General features: G+C 32.6%; 2 protein-coding genes across 5 annotated transcripts; both read left to right on the plus strand.

The window, feature by feature from the left end:
• The first annotated feature begins 401 nt into the window (after positions 1-401).
• LOC132719958 (collagen alpha-5(VI) chain-like) lies at positions 402-9,534 on the plus strand. 2 transcript variants are annotated; one of them, XM_060703920.1, is made up of 4 exons: positions 402-669; positions 5,909-6,082; positions 7,552-8,007; positions 8,902-9,534. In XM_060703920.1, the coding sequence occupies exons 3-4, from the start codon at positions 7,782-7,784 to the stop codon at positions 9,201-9,203; spliced, it is 528 nt and encodes a 175-aa protein (XP_060559903.1). In that variant the 5' UTR covers positions 402-669; positions 5,909-6,082; positions 7,552-7,781; the 3' UTR covers positions 9,204-9,534. Both variants share the same exon structure in this region, with proteins under 2 accessions (XP_060559903.1, XP_060559904.1).
• A 2,522-nt stretch (positions 9,535-12,056) lies between these two features.
• Positions 12,057-17,241, plus strand: LOC132719961 (protein starmaker-like). 3 transcript variants are annotated; one of them, XM_060703924.1, is made up of 5 exons: positions 12,057-12,221; positions 12,727-12,783; positions 13,190-13,603; positions 13,991-14,059; positions 15,480-17,241. In XM_060703924.1, exons 3-5 carry the CDS (start codon positions 13,208-13,210, stop codon positions 16,206-16,208), a joined length of 1,194 nt encoding a protein of 397 aa, XP_060559907.1. In that variant the 5' UTR covers positions 12,057-12,221; positions 12,727-12,783; positions 13,190-13,207; the 3' UTR covers positions 16,209-17,241. The 3 variants fall into 3 exon arrangements, with proteins under 3 accessions (XP_060559907.1, XP_060559908.1, XP_060559909.1); XM_060703925.1 differs by lacking the exon at positions 12,727-12,783; XM_060703926.1 differs by lacking the exons at positions 12,057-12,221; positions 12,727-12,783 and adding an exon at positions 12,355-12,576.
• Positions 17,242-17,483: the final 242 nt, after the last annotated feature.

Consider the following 17,483-nt stretch of genomic DNA (forward strand, 5'->3'; position numbering starts at 1 on the left):
AATATCTTAAAACTAAACATATAGCCTTGGTTTATTATGTACTTCTGTTCGGATATTACATGTATAAAAAACACGAACAAGTATGGAATAGCGCGTATCTAAGTAAAAAAATATCATCACCTGAATTCCAGGCTACTAAACATATAAGAACAAATAAGATTATGGGGCAGCAATGTTGCGCAAAATAAGCGCAGCTGTGCAAGGTAATAAACAAATTTACAGCTGTATTTATGTAGCAAAGTCGGTAAGAATAAAGTCGCGTTTTAATCCTCTTTGTATAATAAAAATTTGCATAGAATTTACCTTTTTTTATTCATCCTAGAAGGTATTTTATAATACAGAATATATTATGCATAAAGTATATATATATTAAGAAAGGTATTACCAATAAATTGGTCATATTGAACCTGTCAGAAGACTCGTTCAGAGAATGATATAAACATGGTTGCTTTCTGCTTTAAAATGTATTTGTTTTTCATATGTTATTGTATCATAATCAATGACGTATGGACAATTTTGGTTATCTTCGTCAAAGGTAGATTGTAGTGTGACGCTATGGTCTCCATGGAGTTCAGTGAACAGTGCCGGACAGCAGACTAGAATTAGACGAATAATGCGTCATCCTCAAAATGGCGGCAAAACCTTGTCCTCCCCTGAAAGAGACAAGAGGTAATGACAATTATTTTTGTAAATAAAACGTGTAACATTGTCTTTTATGAATCTTCATTTCCGAACCTCGCTGCTATATGTTTTGTCTTTTCCATGATCTTTATACTCAATCGTCTTTCTTACTCTGTTGTTGTTGTTGTTTCTGCTGCTGCTTCCGCCGCCGCCACCGCTGATGCTGTTTTTATTATTATCATTGTCATAACTAATTTTTTTGGTACGTTATTACGTTATTACTACGTTATTATTATTATTATTATTATTATTATTATTATTATTATTATTATTATTATTATTATTATTAATTATTATTATTATTATTATTATTAATGTTGTTGATAAGGAATTACTATCGGTTATATCAGTGACTAGAAATTTTTATTTCTCGCACAATCGTTTTATGTTTTGGAGCAATATACAAAGATACTGTGTGGCGCCGTTATATGTCGCAACACCGCTAAATGTCGCACTTGCCGCTAAATGTCTCACCATTGACGCTAAATGTCGCAACCGCCGCTAAATGTCGCAAAATCATTTGCCGTTAAATGTCGCAATGTTAACGTTAAATGTCGCACGAATTTCCCTTACCGTTAAATGTCGCAACACTACCGTTAAATGTCGCAAGATGTAAATTCGTGTTAAAATCATGTTTAAAGTAGATTATATTACTTTTTTTACATTCTCAAAGTTATTTTAATTGTAATTGCCATTACACAAAAATTATCTTTGTCTTACTTGGTTTCTTAAATGAACATAAATATCGAGGTTTTGAACTACTATATAATGTAATCTTTAGGCTAGAAAGGATAATTGATACTAAATTCTCAATAGATAAGTAGTTTTCTCTTGTTTAACATTTTCATTTGTAACCCTGATTGACAACAGATTAAAGGTATTATGGTATTGTCACTCTCAGAATTTGGTTTAAGTAATTTCATTTATTTTCTCAGAAACTACCGAATTTGCTTTAAACGTGGTTTAGTTGTTCACTATGATCATATGATGCAATATCAAAAGGCAGATAATCCTAGTTATATTTTGCAAAGTGATTCCCCTTATTTCTCTAAGATGTTTTCGCTCTGATTAACCTTTTGGTTACGGCTTATTTCAAACATATTCACTTTAAACTTAAAATACTTATTTCATATGAAAGTACTAATGCATTTCTAAAGGACAGATGGGTGAAAGGTATTTTTTCTAAAATATCTCCCTTTTTATATCTTCAAAAAAAGAAAAAACATTACAAATATTCACTTCAAACGTGAAATATTGATTGTATATCAAGGCAATTTTTTTATTTTAACAGAAACGGCAAAAACGTGAAAAACATAGTATGAAAAGCACGGTCAATACGAAAATCGGAAAAAAATATTATGTAGTACTCTTTGATCATGTAGTATTCGATCCGCAGTCGGGTGCTAGATATGAGCGAATTTTACGATTATATGCACGGGAATTTTTGTAAGCAGCCAGCCCGCATAATGCGCGAGACTTGTAACCTCGACCTTGTTGGTTCTATTCCCGGGCTGGCCAACTAAAATTACTGATCAGTCTTTCGGATGATACTTTAAATCGAGGTCCCCTGTATGGGTGCTAAAAGAACTTGGCACGTTAAAGAAGGGGAAGCTTCTGGAATCGTGACATCTTTCTATATCTGTTATAGCACTATCCTCCAAAATCTAAAATGACTTGTACTCTTCTGGATGACTCGCCCATATTGGCAACCGGTGGCGAGTATAAATCTGCAAATTCATACACAGTAAGCAGATGTCAAAGTTAAAATAAGTACACAAGATTTAGTACATTTTACGATTTGTCAAACACTATTTACGCTTTGACATTGTGGCAAGTGATATTTTACTCGCCAAGTCTCTTTATACTATGAAAGATTCTCAGTAACTATCATATAATAAGAATACAAATAATTGATTAAGCTCATATTGGCCTTGCTGTTTGGCTAAAGACAGCTAGCCGTTTTGACCAGAGAATTAGGCTTTTTATATCATTGCTTTGCTGTAATGAAAATCTTCGTGATAAATATTTCAATGAAATTAAATCTGACATTTTTCGAAAAACACAAGACATGAATTATACTCGTACATATGTAACGACGATATTGGTTAGATATCTGTAACCACTTTTATGTTCGTCCTAAAATGCGCATGTCGAGTACGTCATAGTGAAGTTCAAATGACCATAAATACAAACACACGCACAATAGTGTAATTATTTTAAGATCATTTTAAGAACTTTATTTTTCAAAACAAAAAAAAAATGGGACAGATGTGTAAAGAAAACATCTTTTTAATTTATTGCAACAATAATATGAATGACCACTGCCTTTCTGACGTTAAAATGGAAATAAAAACACGCATATGACTAGCAAATTCGATAAAAACATAAACTGTTTGTGTGAACTTCATCCTGAAAATTAAAATCTGTTTAAGCATTTGTGACCATGGCCCATTGATCCCTTCCTCAATATAAAGGAAGAATACCATGCAAGTTATCTACCTTCCAAATATGAAATACATTTGTCAATAAATAAAGGCTGTAAAAGTGTAGAAATCTATTTTAGAACTGGTGACCTTGACCCAACTGAACCATAACTCCATCCAAATGAGAAGACGTCAATTCCATGTTCCTACCAAATATAAAAGACATCTTTCAAAAGATTAATTTTAAAACACCTGTAAAAATGTTAAAATCTATTTTTGGCATTGGTGACTTTGGCCTTTACCCACAGGACCCCCAACTAAACCCAAAGGAAGAGGACCTCCCTTGGCATGTTTGTATTAAACATGAAATACATAATCTTAACAAAAAAGGCTTAATGAGCAAAAATTTTATAAAAAATTCACACCAGTGACCTTGACACTAGAGACCCCTTACTCCATAAAAAATACACGGCCATTAATGGTATCAACCTACCAGATATGGAAGATATCATTAAATAAATTTTTAAGATAAATCCAACTTACCGGAATAGGTTAACCATACAAGGTCCTATTTTCAAAGTGAAAAAAAAGGAATATAACTTGGGAAAATGGATTGCATTCTCAAACTTCTGAAAATGGCAATAACTTGATTAAAATTTATGCAATAATTATGTTACTTGTCGTGATCAAGTTTATTGTATTGATTAATAAATGTGTAAATTATGAAGCCCTTTGTACTAGCAGATTTTAGGAAAAATCCAACTTGCCGTTTTATTATTTTGATCGTTCCATTTTTTATAACATGACACCAATTTTAGGCTGCCAGGCTCCTAGATTGCCAGCTTTAGGCTTTTAGACTACAAAGTTAAGTGCCCTAAAGGTAAAGGCGTTTTTTTCCCATAATCATGCATGTGTATGTGCTTTTGCATGACCTTTCATAGTGATTTTACTGTATTTTAACTTGTTTCCATATTCATAATATAAGTCACTAACTTTAAGCTACTAGGCTGCCGACTTTAAGCTGTTAGACTGCCAACTTCAGGTTGCAAAGCTGACATCGATAGGCTGTTAGGATGTTAGGCGGCCTCCTCAGGATACTAGGCTACCAACGTTAGGCTTACAGGGCGTTAGGCAAACTCCTAAGGTCCAGGTCGTCAGCGAGACAATTTGCCTCCTCAGTCAACTAGGCCATCAGACTGCCACCTCAGGTAGCCTGTCTCTTCTGCCATTTTACAGACACAATTGTACTAAACTATTCACAGAACAATGCCAGTTTTGCAGTTTCATACAAATAGTAGACAATTGTATAATTATCAATATGTACTTGCATAAGATCAGCTAAAAATCAAACGCAGAACAATATACATTTATTTACAAGATGAGTATTATCGCCGCCTAAATTGTAGCGCAGTTCCATATATTATAATCAATTCAATCGCTTTCAAATTGAGTAGGCAGATTTAATTAATATGATACAACAATAAAACTTGAGTTCAACATAAAATTACATCTTGCGACATTTAACGGTAGTGTTGCGACATTTAACGGTAAGGGAAATTCGTGCGACATTTAACGTTAACATTGCGACATATAACGTCAAATGATTTTGCGACATTTAGCGGCGGTTGCGACATTTAGCGTCAACGGTGCGACGTTTAGCGGCAAGTGCGACATTAAGCGGTGTTGCGACATATAACGGCGCCACATACTGCTTTGTTGAAGTAGTTTTGTTGAAATTCCGAATTGACATGCCTTTATTGGCAATATATATCTGTTATGGACAGTGAAAATCTAGTGTCTTTTTGAATGAGCCGCACAATTTTGACTTTTCAACATATAAATAAGTTGAATCATATGTTTTGCAACTATTTGATATATGTTAGATTACATGAATGACACTAAATCGAATTTTAACATACAAATGTAAACGAAAATGCAAACAAAACTATTTGTTCTTTTTATGAAAAAAATGTCAGCCAGTGACTATGTATAATCTCTGTGTAGCAATAAGTAAGTCCAAAATATATGTGAACACATGTAAAGATCAATGATGACATGCTTTAAACAACAATAAAAACTGACTTTTAAAGATAGATATACTAGTAGAAAAATATTTCTTCGAAATAATAAAGTAAATTTAGACATAAAATCAACTACAGTTTATTATGAAATTGTAGACTATGTATCACGCAGGAGGATGAATTTCATTTCTTTTTCGATCACCTGTACCAAGGTATTAAAAAAGATTTTTTTGCGGAAAAGAAACCTATTGTATTTATTTTTTTTTAATTTATTTTGATCTGAAAATGAGTGGATACTTAAAACTTTAGCGATGTTTGTTTTCAGAAGTTTTAATGAAAGACAACAGTGTACTGTACAAAAGATAACCATGTCGTATCAATCTATCGTGTATAATATTTATTACAGCTGTTAATAAGAATTGACTTATTTGATGCCATTGATATGTGTTGTAAATAACAATTGTATTATTACTGTTTACTTCCTTTGTATCAATCTATTTTTGATGTAGAACTTACGAATATCAATATCCATAATTAACAAAAGCTTTCTCTTCTAATTTATAGTCTTTTTGAATCGCACCCGTTGGATTTAGTTCTAACACAATTTCGGTCTAACATAATCGAAGTTCATCATCAACTGATTGTTTAACCATGGTAAATGTTTAACTATTTTGGATGAATATTCTCTGTCATCCTTTTAGGGAAAAAAGTGTAAGTTCACAAATGTTTGTCTATTGAGATATTATTATTGCATTAAATTTGTAAAATTATTCTCATATCCAGATATATTATCACCTTGGTCGCAATGGAGTGCAAACTTTGGGTTTGGTCAACAATCGCGAGTAAGGCAAGTCATAGCACCACTATCTAATTCAGTTCGAACTACACTTAATAGTGCTTCGGTTGGTGCAGGACGACCAACTGGAACATATAAGCTTGAAGATTTCCGGTATACTGGTAAGTGAAGTACATAAATATATATCAAAACGTTCACATTTATGCGTATTTTACATTAGATCTTACGATTCACTTTGATAATTTTTGCCGCAATTCCGATATTTATATTTTAGCCATTTTAGTCTATGGGTCAATCATGCTTCCTCGTCCAATTCGTTCTGATACGGTCTCTCATCCTGTTTACGTTTTAAATTCATGTTTGATAAGTTTTACACGTTTTGTCAATGATACGTATGTAGTAAATCGGGAATCACGGAGCGTTGGGTAACTTTTGTGCCCACGGTATAAAACAGCAACAGAGCGGTCTATTGTTAACTTTCTAACATTGTGAGCATTGTGTCAAGACGAAGCCTTACTCAAGCTACCGTTATGCATTGTATCATTCATTTGGTCTCATCGTTAATGATACGTTACCGAACGGCTGTCGTACATGGATATCGTACACAGCTATTGTACATGGCTATCGTACAACCTATGTTGTTTATGTTCCTGTTATCTCCACGATTACCACCGGGAACAAAGTATAACACACAAATATTGATACAAAAATTTCTAAAGTAATCGAAAAGGGTTAGACACAATGCATCTATGTAATCATGGCAAAATTGATACAGTCAACGTAGAACAATCAAGCGTGAATTTGAGATTATCTACGGCATCGTTTCAACAGTGCTTATAACTTTATTCATATTTCCGAGATAACTGATCAAAACAACGATGTTAAAATGGCGAAAGTACTATGGCACGCTGGAACGATGACATGGTAGTGGAAGTGCGATGGTAAGATGGGGAAAATGTGATTTTACGTGTAATGTTATAATCATGAAATAACCATCGCGTCATCGTTTTATCGTCATTATACCATCGAGTTTTCATCATTGTACCATCGTATTTTCATCATCTTTTCATCCGTACCGTCTTACTTTCAGTATCGTGTTTTCGTCATTGTGTTATCTTATCCTCCCGTCTTTTCCCATCATCGCGTAAATAAAGTCACAATTTTTCAAACGGAAAACCGTAAATAAAGATTGAGTATCAGATTTAAACACGTAGTTATTCCTGAGTGACATATTTTTGCCCTGCTTTTATTAAAATTCATTTCCGTACATTTATCCGTACATTTATACAAAGCTTTCATATTGAACAGTTCACTGTACATTTTTTAACTATTACATTAAACAAAGGTATCATTATTTATATGATTGGATGTTAATAATATTTGTGCAAAAATAAAATAAATAAATAAGGTTTTTATACTTGTACAAACATGCAATTAAATTGAAAATTACATTATTTCGTAAAATGAAAAATGTACCACAAATACATAAACACGTTAAATTGTAGAGGTGTAAATTTAACTAGATTTCGTTTTGAACCATTAACTGAAACTTAACATCTTTAAATTATAGTTTTCAATATCATTTCGCATTATCTAGCAATATCACTGACAATTGCAATATATTTGACAGGAATGACTCCAGATGTTAGAGAAACTGCAAAATCACTCATGAACTTCTTTTTGAGACCAAGTTGGCAATCTCTTGCTACACCACTTAAAAGCTTAGCTTTCAGCCCTGTCAGTCGCCGCAGTCAGGTTCCAAGGCTAAGAGATTTGGTTCTTATCTTAGACAGTTCTGGAAGCATTGGCACAACGAGTTTTGTCTGAGCAAAGGAACAGTTAAGCAAACTTATCGGTTTGATGTGTCCGGCAAAACCATTTGATAGGATTGATGGGTCTCCCTATCAATTTAACCAAGCTGCCATGGTGACGTATTCGACGCATGTGACTACAAACTTTTATTTCAATACATTCAATACCACAGTCAGTATTCAGAATGCCATTAAAAGCGCTGCATATGTAGGACGGTTGACATATACCAACAAAGCGTTTGATCAAGCAAAGGTTCTCTTTCAACCTGGCAAAGGTAGGCAAATCATAATTCTTATTTTAAAAAGAACTGAGCCTTATTATTCATGTATTATTACACTTATGTCATGGTAGGTCTACACTACGATTTCACGACAAGCTGGCCAAGATTTGTTTTTAAATAAGGTGTGTGCTTAATAAAATATTTGCTAATTCCGACTCAACTTGCACTGTCTGCCGAAATAATATAATATTATCCTGAAATTGGCCCACAATGTTGCGTAGAGTACTTGAAAACAGAAGTGCAATAGGTCTAATATAATATATTATGTCATAACACTTGTTACTATAAACAGTAACACAATTCAGCTTACTTACATCCTTTTATAAATTTCACATGACAGATTATGAAGATGTCTTTTCAGCCCAGAATGGAAAATTCATAATCGGCCAGCTAAACGTTCAGAGCACCTTGCAAATTTTTATATTTATATGGACACTTGATCATTTATTCTTTACTACTACAGTACAATTGAATGTTTGTTTGAATAGCATACGAACTTTCAAAATCCTTCGAGTGATCGTTTGATTCTTTGCTATTCTAACTTTACATTGACATTTAAACTGTTTTGTTTGCTAACATTATCTCACAATTTTTGTTTAGTTTTCAGTCGCACAAACACAGAACATATCACATGTTGACTTTATAATCATCCGTTAGCTAGCTGGATTTCCTTAGATGAAAGAATCCAAAGTTCCTGGTGGGATTCGAACCTGCCGTGGTGATGGGCATACTGTAGGAATCTCACGTCTATTGTTATCTCTTCTTACAAAATTTTACATTTGGAGCTGTATAAAAGGTCAGCAAAAGATATAACATTTTTATATCAACCTTAATTACTAAACTTAATGGACTGATTTTAACTTTACTTTTAAAAATCACATTTTCCAGGTGTAAGAGATGCTGCACTCGCTAAAAACGAGGTACTTATTCTTTCTGACGGACAGTCATCAAGTCGAACGTTAGCTCAGACTGCTGTTGGAAAACTCAAACTTGTAGCGGATATATACGGACTCATGATAGGAAACTTCACACAGGCCGGGATGGATGAACTCACAAAATGTGTGTCTTTCCCGAAAAATGAACATCTATTTTCCATAAAATATTTCTCACAATTTAAAGACTTAGTAAACGCCCTTGAAGCTAAGAAGATACAAGCTGGTGATAAGTGGTGTGCACCTTTCACTCCGTAAGGTCCATACTTTTGTGAACTGCTGTAAAATAAATCATGAACTCGTACTGTTGATAATGCTTATCTGATAAGAAGTACAGTGTCAAATGTTCCAATATAGACTTTTTTCTCACCTTTTCTGTAAAAGTATATTCTTATTGAAAGCTTTATATTTGAGCTTGATTTATGACTTTTTATCATCACATTACATTGAGTTTTGTTGATAAGGTGCATGCCTGATAAAATTAGCTTTATCAGTCACTCTCAGTGTATCAGACACGCCATCAGTACATATTAAAATTTAATGAAGAGAATATAATAGTTTTACCTCTTTCTAGTTTGAGATATCTAACTGGTTAACATTGAATCGAATAAAAAAAATTCTTATATTTGACCACAATATTTGCGACTTTTTCTTACAGTTATTACTTTAAGCATATATATATATATCTGCGCCGGCAGGAACTCGAGAGGTTCCTGGAAGATTTTTGTTTCATTTGAGACGCATAAATAAAATTGAAAACATGATAAATAGAATACCAAACAAGTGCCTGATATTAAAGAATTATCAGACTCGGCACAAAAAATGAAGGGCTCCTTTTTTCTTAGCCTTGCGATATAAATTTTGAAATATCAGGCACTACCATAATCTATTTTTCTATTGCATACTAAATTTTTCTTTGATTAAGAGGATTAATAAAGCTATATAACAATTCTGACACAGATACATTGTACAATTGACAGAATATAAGTTGTTTCCCTATCTTCAATATATGTTTCCCTATCTTTATTAGATCAATTGATATCATATCAATAAAAGTATCAACATAAGCACCAAAGTTTCATCAAATCATTTCTTTGAAGGACTTCGCGTGGGCGTGGTTGGTAGTTTTCACTTTACAGTATCGTTCATGGACAGGCTCAATCAAACCGAAAATATGATAAATAAGATCAACAAGGAAAGGTGGCTTTTAATCAACGCAACCCCACGCAAACCAGCAACAAGAACCAGTGGCAAGAAGCCCAGGCGGACCCTAAACAAAAACAGGACAGGGCACAAGGCAACATTTACAATTTTGCCGTTTTGGACTTTCTTTAGGGATTCTTATTTTCTCTATTTCTCTATTTTATCGTCACATCAGAGTTGTTTGTGCCGAATTGAGGCAGTAAAAAGTGGCCCTGTTTATTCAATCAGAGATGTTATATTTCCAATCCTTAAAGATCGTTCAGCACGACATTATTGTTGTGTTTGTGCTACTTTTAGTTTTTACTTTCGGCATTTTTTCTACTTAGGTGGTTCCATCAATAAAATATTATTCCTACTTGAATAATGTTGAATCACCATTAGGATATGTTGCCTGCTGTTTAAATGTGTCTTTTGACGTTTTATCTGTGATATGCATGCTTCATAACCTCTGTTCCCCTTTCAAATTCCATTTTATTTAGTTCCGCCCATTGTTTTCTCGTTTAGGGCACACGCATTCTTTTACTTTGGGACCATACGCCGCTTGTCATGGAATGGCACGTATGTCACATTGAAGGTTCCATGAAAACCGCCGATGAACACATCTGCGGATGTTTCTGAATTCAAAATTTCACCATTACCATGATTAAATGATGAAATCTGTTTAAGCCGGTGCTAGGGGGCGTGGATGGTAGGTTGCACTTTACAGTATCGTCCATGAACAGGCTCAATGAAACAGAGCCTGCAACATTTTCAATATCGCCGTTTTGGACTTTCCTAAGGGATTCTTATTGTCTCTATTTTTTCGGCTTTGGTTCAGTGATATGACGCATAGCTATTAATATATGGACATCCGGCTTTTCAATAATTCATTTGTACAACTGTTTTGTGTAAATGCAAATATTTGGTTTGCCATAGTCATATTGAAAGATTTCCTTAGAGTTCAAACGACGGACACAAAAAAAACAATATGGTTTTAACAGAACCTAATATTAGTTCGACTTGTACAAAGTTCATAACTATTAATTTATCAAAACAGTACATATCGAATTTATTTACAGAAAACCATTTTGTAATACATTAGCAACATACTTAAAATACAATGCCGTGTCATCATTTACAAATCATTATTAAAGTATGTTAGTTATAAATGTATTTTTAATCAATAAAAATAAATATTATGATGATTTGTACGTAATAATACTGTGATAGCAATGCAGCTGTTCCGAGAGAGGTTCATGTCTTACATATTGCTTAAAAGAAATAGATGTAGTAATTTAAGTAAAAGGTAGACTGCAAATTTCATTTACAGAATTAAAAATGTAATTTCTTACTTAAATGATTTCTTATTTATTTATTTTGCAAGATTAGGTACTATGAACAGCACATTATTTGCTTAATATCAGTATTTTTTATATTTATTTACTTACTCATTTATGTATGTATGTATGTATGTGTGTGTGCGTGCGTGCGCGCGCGCGTGCGTGCGTGCGTCTGTCTGTAGGTAGGGTAGGTAAGGGTAGGGTAGGGGTAGGTAGGTAGGTAGGTATATGTATGTATGTATGTATGTATGTATGTATTTTTTTATATATATTTATGCTAAAATTGTATTGATTGAAGCAGCACGCTCCCAAATGAGCAAAAGTATTTGCACCCCAAAACAATCAAGCCAAACCACTTCGCAAATATTTTATGGAATGATCTCCAGCAATGGTGGTAGAATAAAACAGGGCAAGAGGAATAACAGAGCAATATCCAGAAACAGATAAAGTCCAGTACGGCGACTTTATTGCAATTTAATCAAGAGCAAATATTGATTATTATGTTAAAGAAAATATCGTTTACAGTACGTCTATTTTTATTTCAGTTTTATATTATATCTCTGGTTTATACAACTAAATCTAAAAATAGATATGAATGTGTTGATCTAAGAGTAAACGTATACTACATGGATTAATCGATCAGTTTACGTGACTGTTTATAGTGTTAAAAAGGAATAAACCATTAAGTTTTAATTTAATACTAAAAATTGTTATATAAATGAAGACATTTACGAAGTTCCATATCATTCATGAGGTAGGTTGCAGTTTATATTTAGAGTAAATATGTGGTAATGATCGTTAAGATATTAACATTTAAATATCGATGATTAACCTCCTGTAATAACGCTTACAATTGTATTCTTAAATTATCTCCCTTCGCTTTTATGTGCATAGTCGGTATAAAGTAAGTATTGTGAAACATTTATTTATACGTTTACCATACGAACTGAAAATATAGATTAAAGACAGTCATTTACTCTGATATATTGTAGAGAGATATATACCGGTTATGAAAACGTATTAAAACGATTTTAAACATTTGTCGGAAGACGTGTAGCTAGGACGTTTTACAGTTATTGTATTGGATAAAATATGAACTAATTATAAACGTACGTATTTGGTTTATTGAGTATAAGGATTGAAAATGGAATAGTATATCATATGATCAGAATATGTATTGTATATATCAATATTGAGAATGATTACGTTATGTGAGAAATAATAATAAAGTAATCTTAACGATTATTGTCTTGATATAGGGCATAGGATTTAAACTGAAAACAGAGAGTGGAAAAGCAATATCAATGCAAAAAGTTGTAAGTGTATATTTATTAATAGCTTCATACATACATACATACATACATACATACATACATACATACATACATACATACATACATACATACATACATACATACATACATACATACATACATACATACATACATACATACATACATACATACATACATACATACATACATACATACATACATTCATACATACATATTGTAATTTTCTTATTGAAAATATGATAATAAGTTATCTACATGTATATCATTTTATTTTCAAAGTAATGCCAATAATAACACTCTGTCTGGACCATTTTTAGTTTTTAAAGTGTCCTATTTTCACTTTGGTACCGTTGCACTCACTAAACTGAGTAAAAAGGCACTTTTGCAAAAGTAGATTAAAAACCTTACATTATTGTCATATTTTCAGAGATAGATAGCACTTCCAATGGCATCACAAACATCTATCAAGAGGGAGGAACATAACTACCTTCGACTGAATCTATTAGTGGTCAAGCTCTCCACAGCTGTGCTCAAAGCTAGATTTAACAAAAGCGTTCCACCTAAAAGACTTCGTAAGAAGCTGAAAAAATCTCTTGGAAAAATAGAAATCGGCAAGAAAAAGAACATTTTAAGTCAAAAGCAATACGATTTACTGTTTCCTCAAGACGCAGCACCAAATTCTGATGTATTCGATGTTACTTTACTTGTGTATTTGTTAAGACATATATGTGGACTCGATGGAAGAAGTAAGTGGTGGACGGAGAAAGAGAACAGAAACATTCCAGATTCGGTTGTTGAAGAAGTGGCTGATATCGTTCGAATAAGAAATGTTCGGAACGAGGTACAATCTTTCATTACTCAAAATGATACATACTATTTATACATATATAAAGTTAAAAGGTGGAACGTCCATGGACGAGTCGTTAAGGTCGCTGACTTCAAACCACTAGACACCTATCCCCGCCTCGCCCCGCCCACCCCCACCGCTGTGGTGTATCCAGAGTCAGTGCGGGTTTCAATCCAAGAAACAAACCAAACAATTTCTTTTCCGGTGCCTTCATGGGCGCTTCCTTTTGAAATATGAAATATGTACATGTATTTCATTGGCATTTAGTCACTACGAGTATAGCTACCAAAATGAGTGGATGAATGAAGAAAAAATCAATCGATTAGATGAAAAAATACTTGAAAACATACACTTTGCTTTAGTGTCAAATTTTATTTGTAGATTCAACATGCACAGGGAGCGTCTATCGACCAAAAGAATTTTGAAGAAAAATGGGACGTAACTGAAAAGGTAATAAATTCAGAATAGACAAAATAAATACATAAATAAATTAGATGAAAATAGTGACATATGTTACATTGTCATAGATTCTGGCTGTCCTTTTCGAAAACAGACATTTTGGAACAAACAAAAAAACTTTCTAGAAGCTTTAACTCTAGCATATACGCTATTGTTACTCTTGTTGTTTTATTATTATTATTATTAATTATAATTATTATTATTAATTATTATTATTATTATTATTATTATTATTATTATTATTTACGCTATTGTGGCTATGACTGTTTTTAATATACCAAAACGTAAATAAACAACGTCTATGTTTACTTCGCATTACATCAGTGATGTAAAATTAACTTTTACTCTTTTATGACATATTTTCATAAAGTGGTAAATTCTTTCCTCAAAAAAGACAATTTTACTTTATCATATTTATACAGAATTTAGGGTAATTTAACATTCTTTTGCTGAATAAAGCATTCTGAAATAAAATTTATACAATCAGATCTACACATTCATTGAGGTTAAGTAATTTATGTCAAGTTTTTAGTACACAAATTCCTGTATGACATTATTCATTGCTGTTGTTTTTATTTATTTATTTATTTATTTATTTATTTACTTTGTTATGAGCATCGTTGCTTCTTTATCGGTAAAATGATTGCAATAGATATGGTGCATTTCTGTTCTCAGATTTATTGTTGGTTATGGCCCTAAGCTTTAGGCAAAATGTCATATGCATTTTCACAATATATTTTGTAAATATAGTGGCCGTTTGGTTTATGCGTTTAATCATCAGTCGCGTTAGATTCAATCTAATTTAAATCAGCTCTAAATAACGCTCCGCTTTTAGATCTAACCTGCTACCAGATACGAAATCGTTTCTGGTGACCTTCCACACAGCCAATCATCGGCGAGCTTTCATAATTTTAAAAGCGATGTGGTGTCTAATTTTAACCCTGGGAAAACCAATACTGAGTAGGTAATTTTCAAGAAAAAACATGGCGTTGTCCATTTAGCCGACAGGTAATCTGGCAAAACAATATTTCCCCTTAAAATTTGTCTCTATTATTCCAAGTCAATTTGTGAAAAATTACTTCAATTTTTTTTTCTAACAAACATCAACAATCTGTTCAACTTCCACGGATAACGACATTTTCATACTTCTTCTTATGCCTATGTGAACATGGTTAAAAATAACTTTCTCGCGAAATCCGAATTATAAAGAAGGCGAAACATATACGATCTAAGTAGATCTGAACTTTAGTCAGATTGCGTTAGATTCAACCCCCTATGAGCCTTGGTTTCATTTTTTGCTAAGTACTGTTTGGTTCCAGCAGCAAAATTGAGAGTTTGTCTTATAACAATTATACCTTTCTACAAAATCGAATTAAAATAAAGTTTTAATCAACTAAAACATATATTTCAGGCTATTTTGCGACTAAGTGAAGTTTGCGGTTTGCAAGAACTACCCAAGGAGATAGAGATGATTAAGAATCAACCATTTGATACTGTCCAAGAGAAGGTTGTTGTCATTATGCAGTCACATGGTTTTGATGACGATTATCGATACTATGATGACGATGATGAATATTATGATTATGATGACTATGACGATTACGACGATTATGACGACTATGACGGTGATAGGTATTATTCGGATGACTCCGATTCTGAATATTCCGATGTTGAATCCGATGATAGTAGGTATAGAAAATATGAACGCGATTATCGTGACAACAAATACGATCGGTCAGATGAAAGCGATACATATGATGATAAACATGATGATATCGATTATGGTGCTGACAAAGATTATTACCACCAAGACAAGAACAGCCGTTCCAGAGATCGTGATAGTCATGAAGATGCTCATGATGAAAACAATTCACGTAGAGACAAATATAGTGACGACGATTCTGATGATGATGATAATACTAGTATTAGAAGAAAACATGACTCAGATTATATCGATAATCGAAGAAAAAATCGTGATGATACTGAACGTCACAGATATGATCGTGAATATATCGATTATCGAGAAGACAGGTATGATGATTACGATAGACGTGATTATCGAGACAGATATGACGATTATCGTGGTCGTAAACGATATCATGAAGAGGTTGATTATGACAGCGAGTCTGATGACGACTGAATATAACAAAGTAAAGTGGTGTTAGACAGGGCAGCATATTATCTGTTTTTGTTTTTCCCATCCACACCGTTTAAGCATCAATAAAGAAAAGATGTAATGATAAAAACGAAAAGTAGCAGATATTCAAGTTTCCTTGACCTCGAAGTTCAAAACAGTTATTTTGGGCAGATAATGCATTACCGAATAGAGACTCGTATAACTTTGTAAAATTAAAATAGAGAAAAAAAACAATACATAAAAGAACAAAGCATACATACTGTGAGCAAAGAGTAACGGAGAGAAAACGATGATCTGATTTTAATGAGACTGAGCAAATGTCAGATCTTGGTTATTAAGTCTTAAATTTTAGATTATGTTTGCCAATTTCCCAGATCCTGTTGATGGTAAAAAACCTGTACCGCCTTAACTTTTTTTTGTATTTTAAAGTTGGCATTTCAATAAGGAGAACGTATATGTTTCCTCTTTATATAATCATGTTAAATATTCTTTTGTTATAATACATGAAAATTATCTCAATAGTAATGCGTTAAGGAAATATCTTACAAAATTTAGAATATCTTTTTTTTCCTCATTCATCACATGTATATAAGAGAAGATACCATACGAATAAAACTGTTAGAACTGAAAAATAGTGTGTATATTGTAATCTTCATGACGTTAAAGACGAATATCATTGCATTACCTTAATATTGTAACGGTATAAGAAGAATTATATAAAACGATACTATTAAACAAGACCTAGTTTGTTTAAATTGATTCATATGCTGAAATCATAAAAAATGAAATGTACTGATAAATGTATTCTTATATATAAGAAATTTTTGTTGACATGGAATTTCCTTCTTTTCTAGACAAAACATAACTTTATTAATAATACTCTATGTCAATATGAAAATAGCCTATTTGAATTTTATCATTTTAATTTATATATAGTGTATATTCATTGTCATTTTGTTTATATTTGTATGTCGATGTATAATTGTACAATTCAAAAATATAGCATCCGTACTGTTCTGTAATTCAATAAAAATACAACTGAAACAAGTACTTTTTGCAAGTTTCTTAAACTCATGTTTAGATTTTTATGGCTTGTTGGAACGAGTTATTTTTTTAAGCTTATCCCTCCTCTTGGAACGTTAAAGAAATTAGCCTTTGTCACTGTAGCATCATGATCTATCATGTAGCATGCATAGAGACCTTTAAGTTTATTATACGAAGTGGCTAGGTTTACAAGTTACTACCTTTCCTTTGGTTGGGTCTTATGTCGCACAACTT

This window comes from Ruditapes philippinarum, unplaced genomic scaffold (genome assembly GCF_026571515.1).
Source record: "Ruditapes philippinarum isolate M1 unplaced genomic scaffold, ASM2657151v2 ctg962_1_1_1_1, whole genome shotgun sequence".
Classification (NCBI taxonomy): domain Eukaryota; kingdom Metazoa; phylum Mollusca; class Bivalvia; order Venerida; family Veneridae; genus Ruditapes; species Ruditapes philippinarum.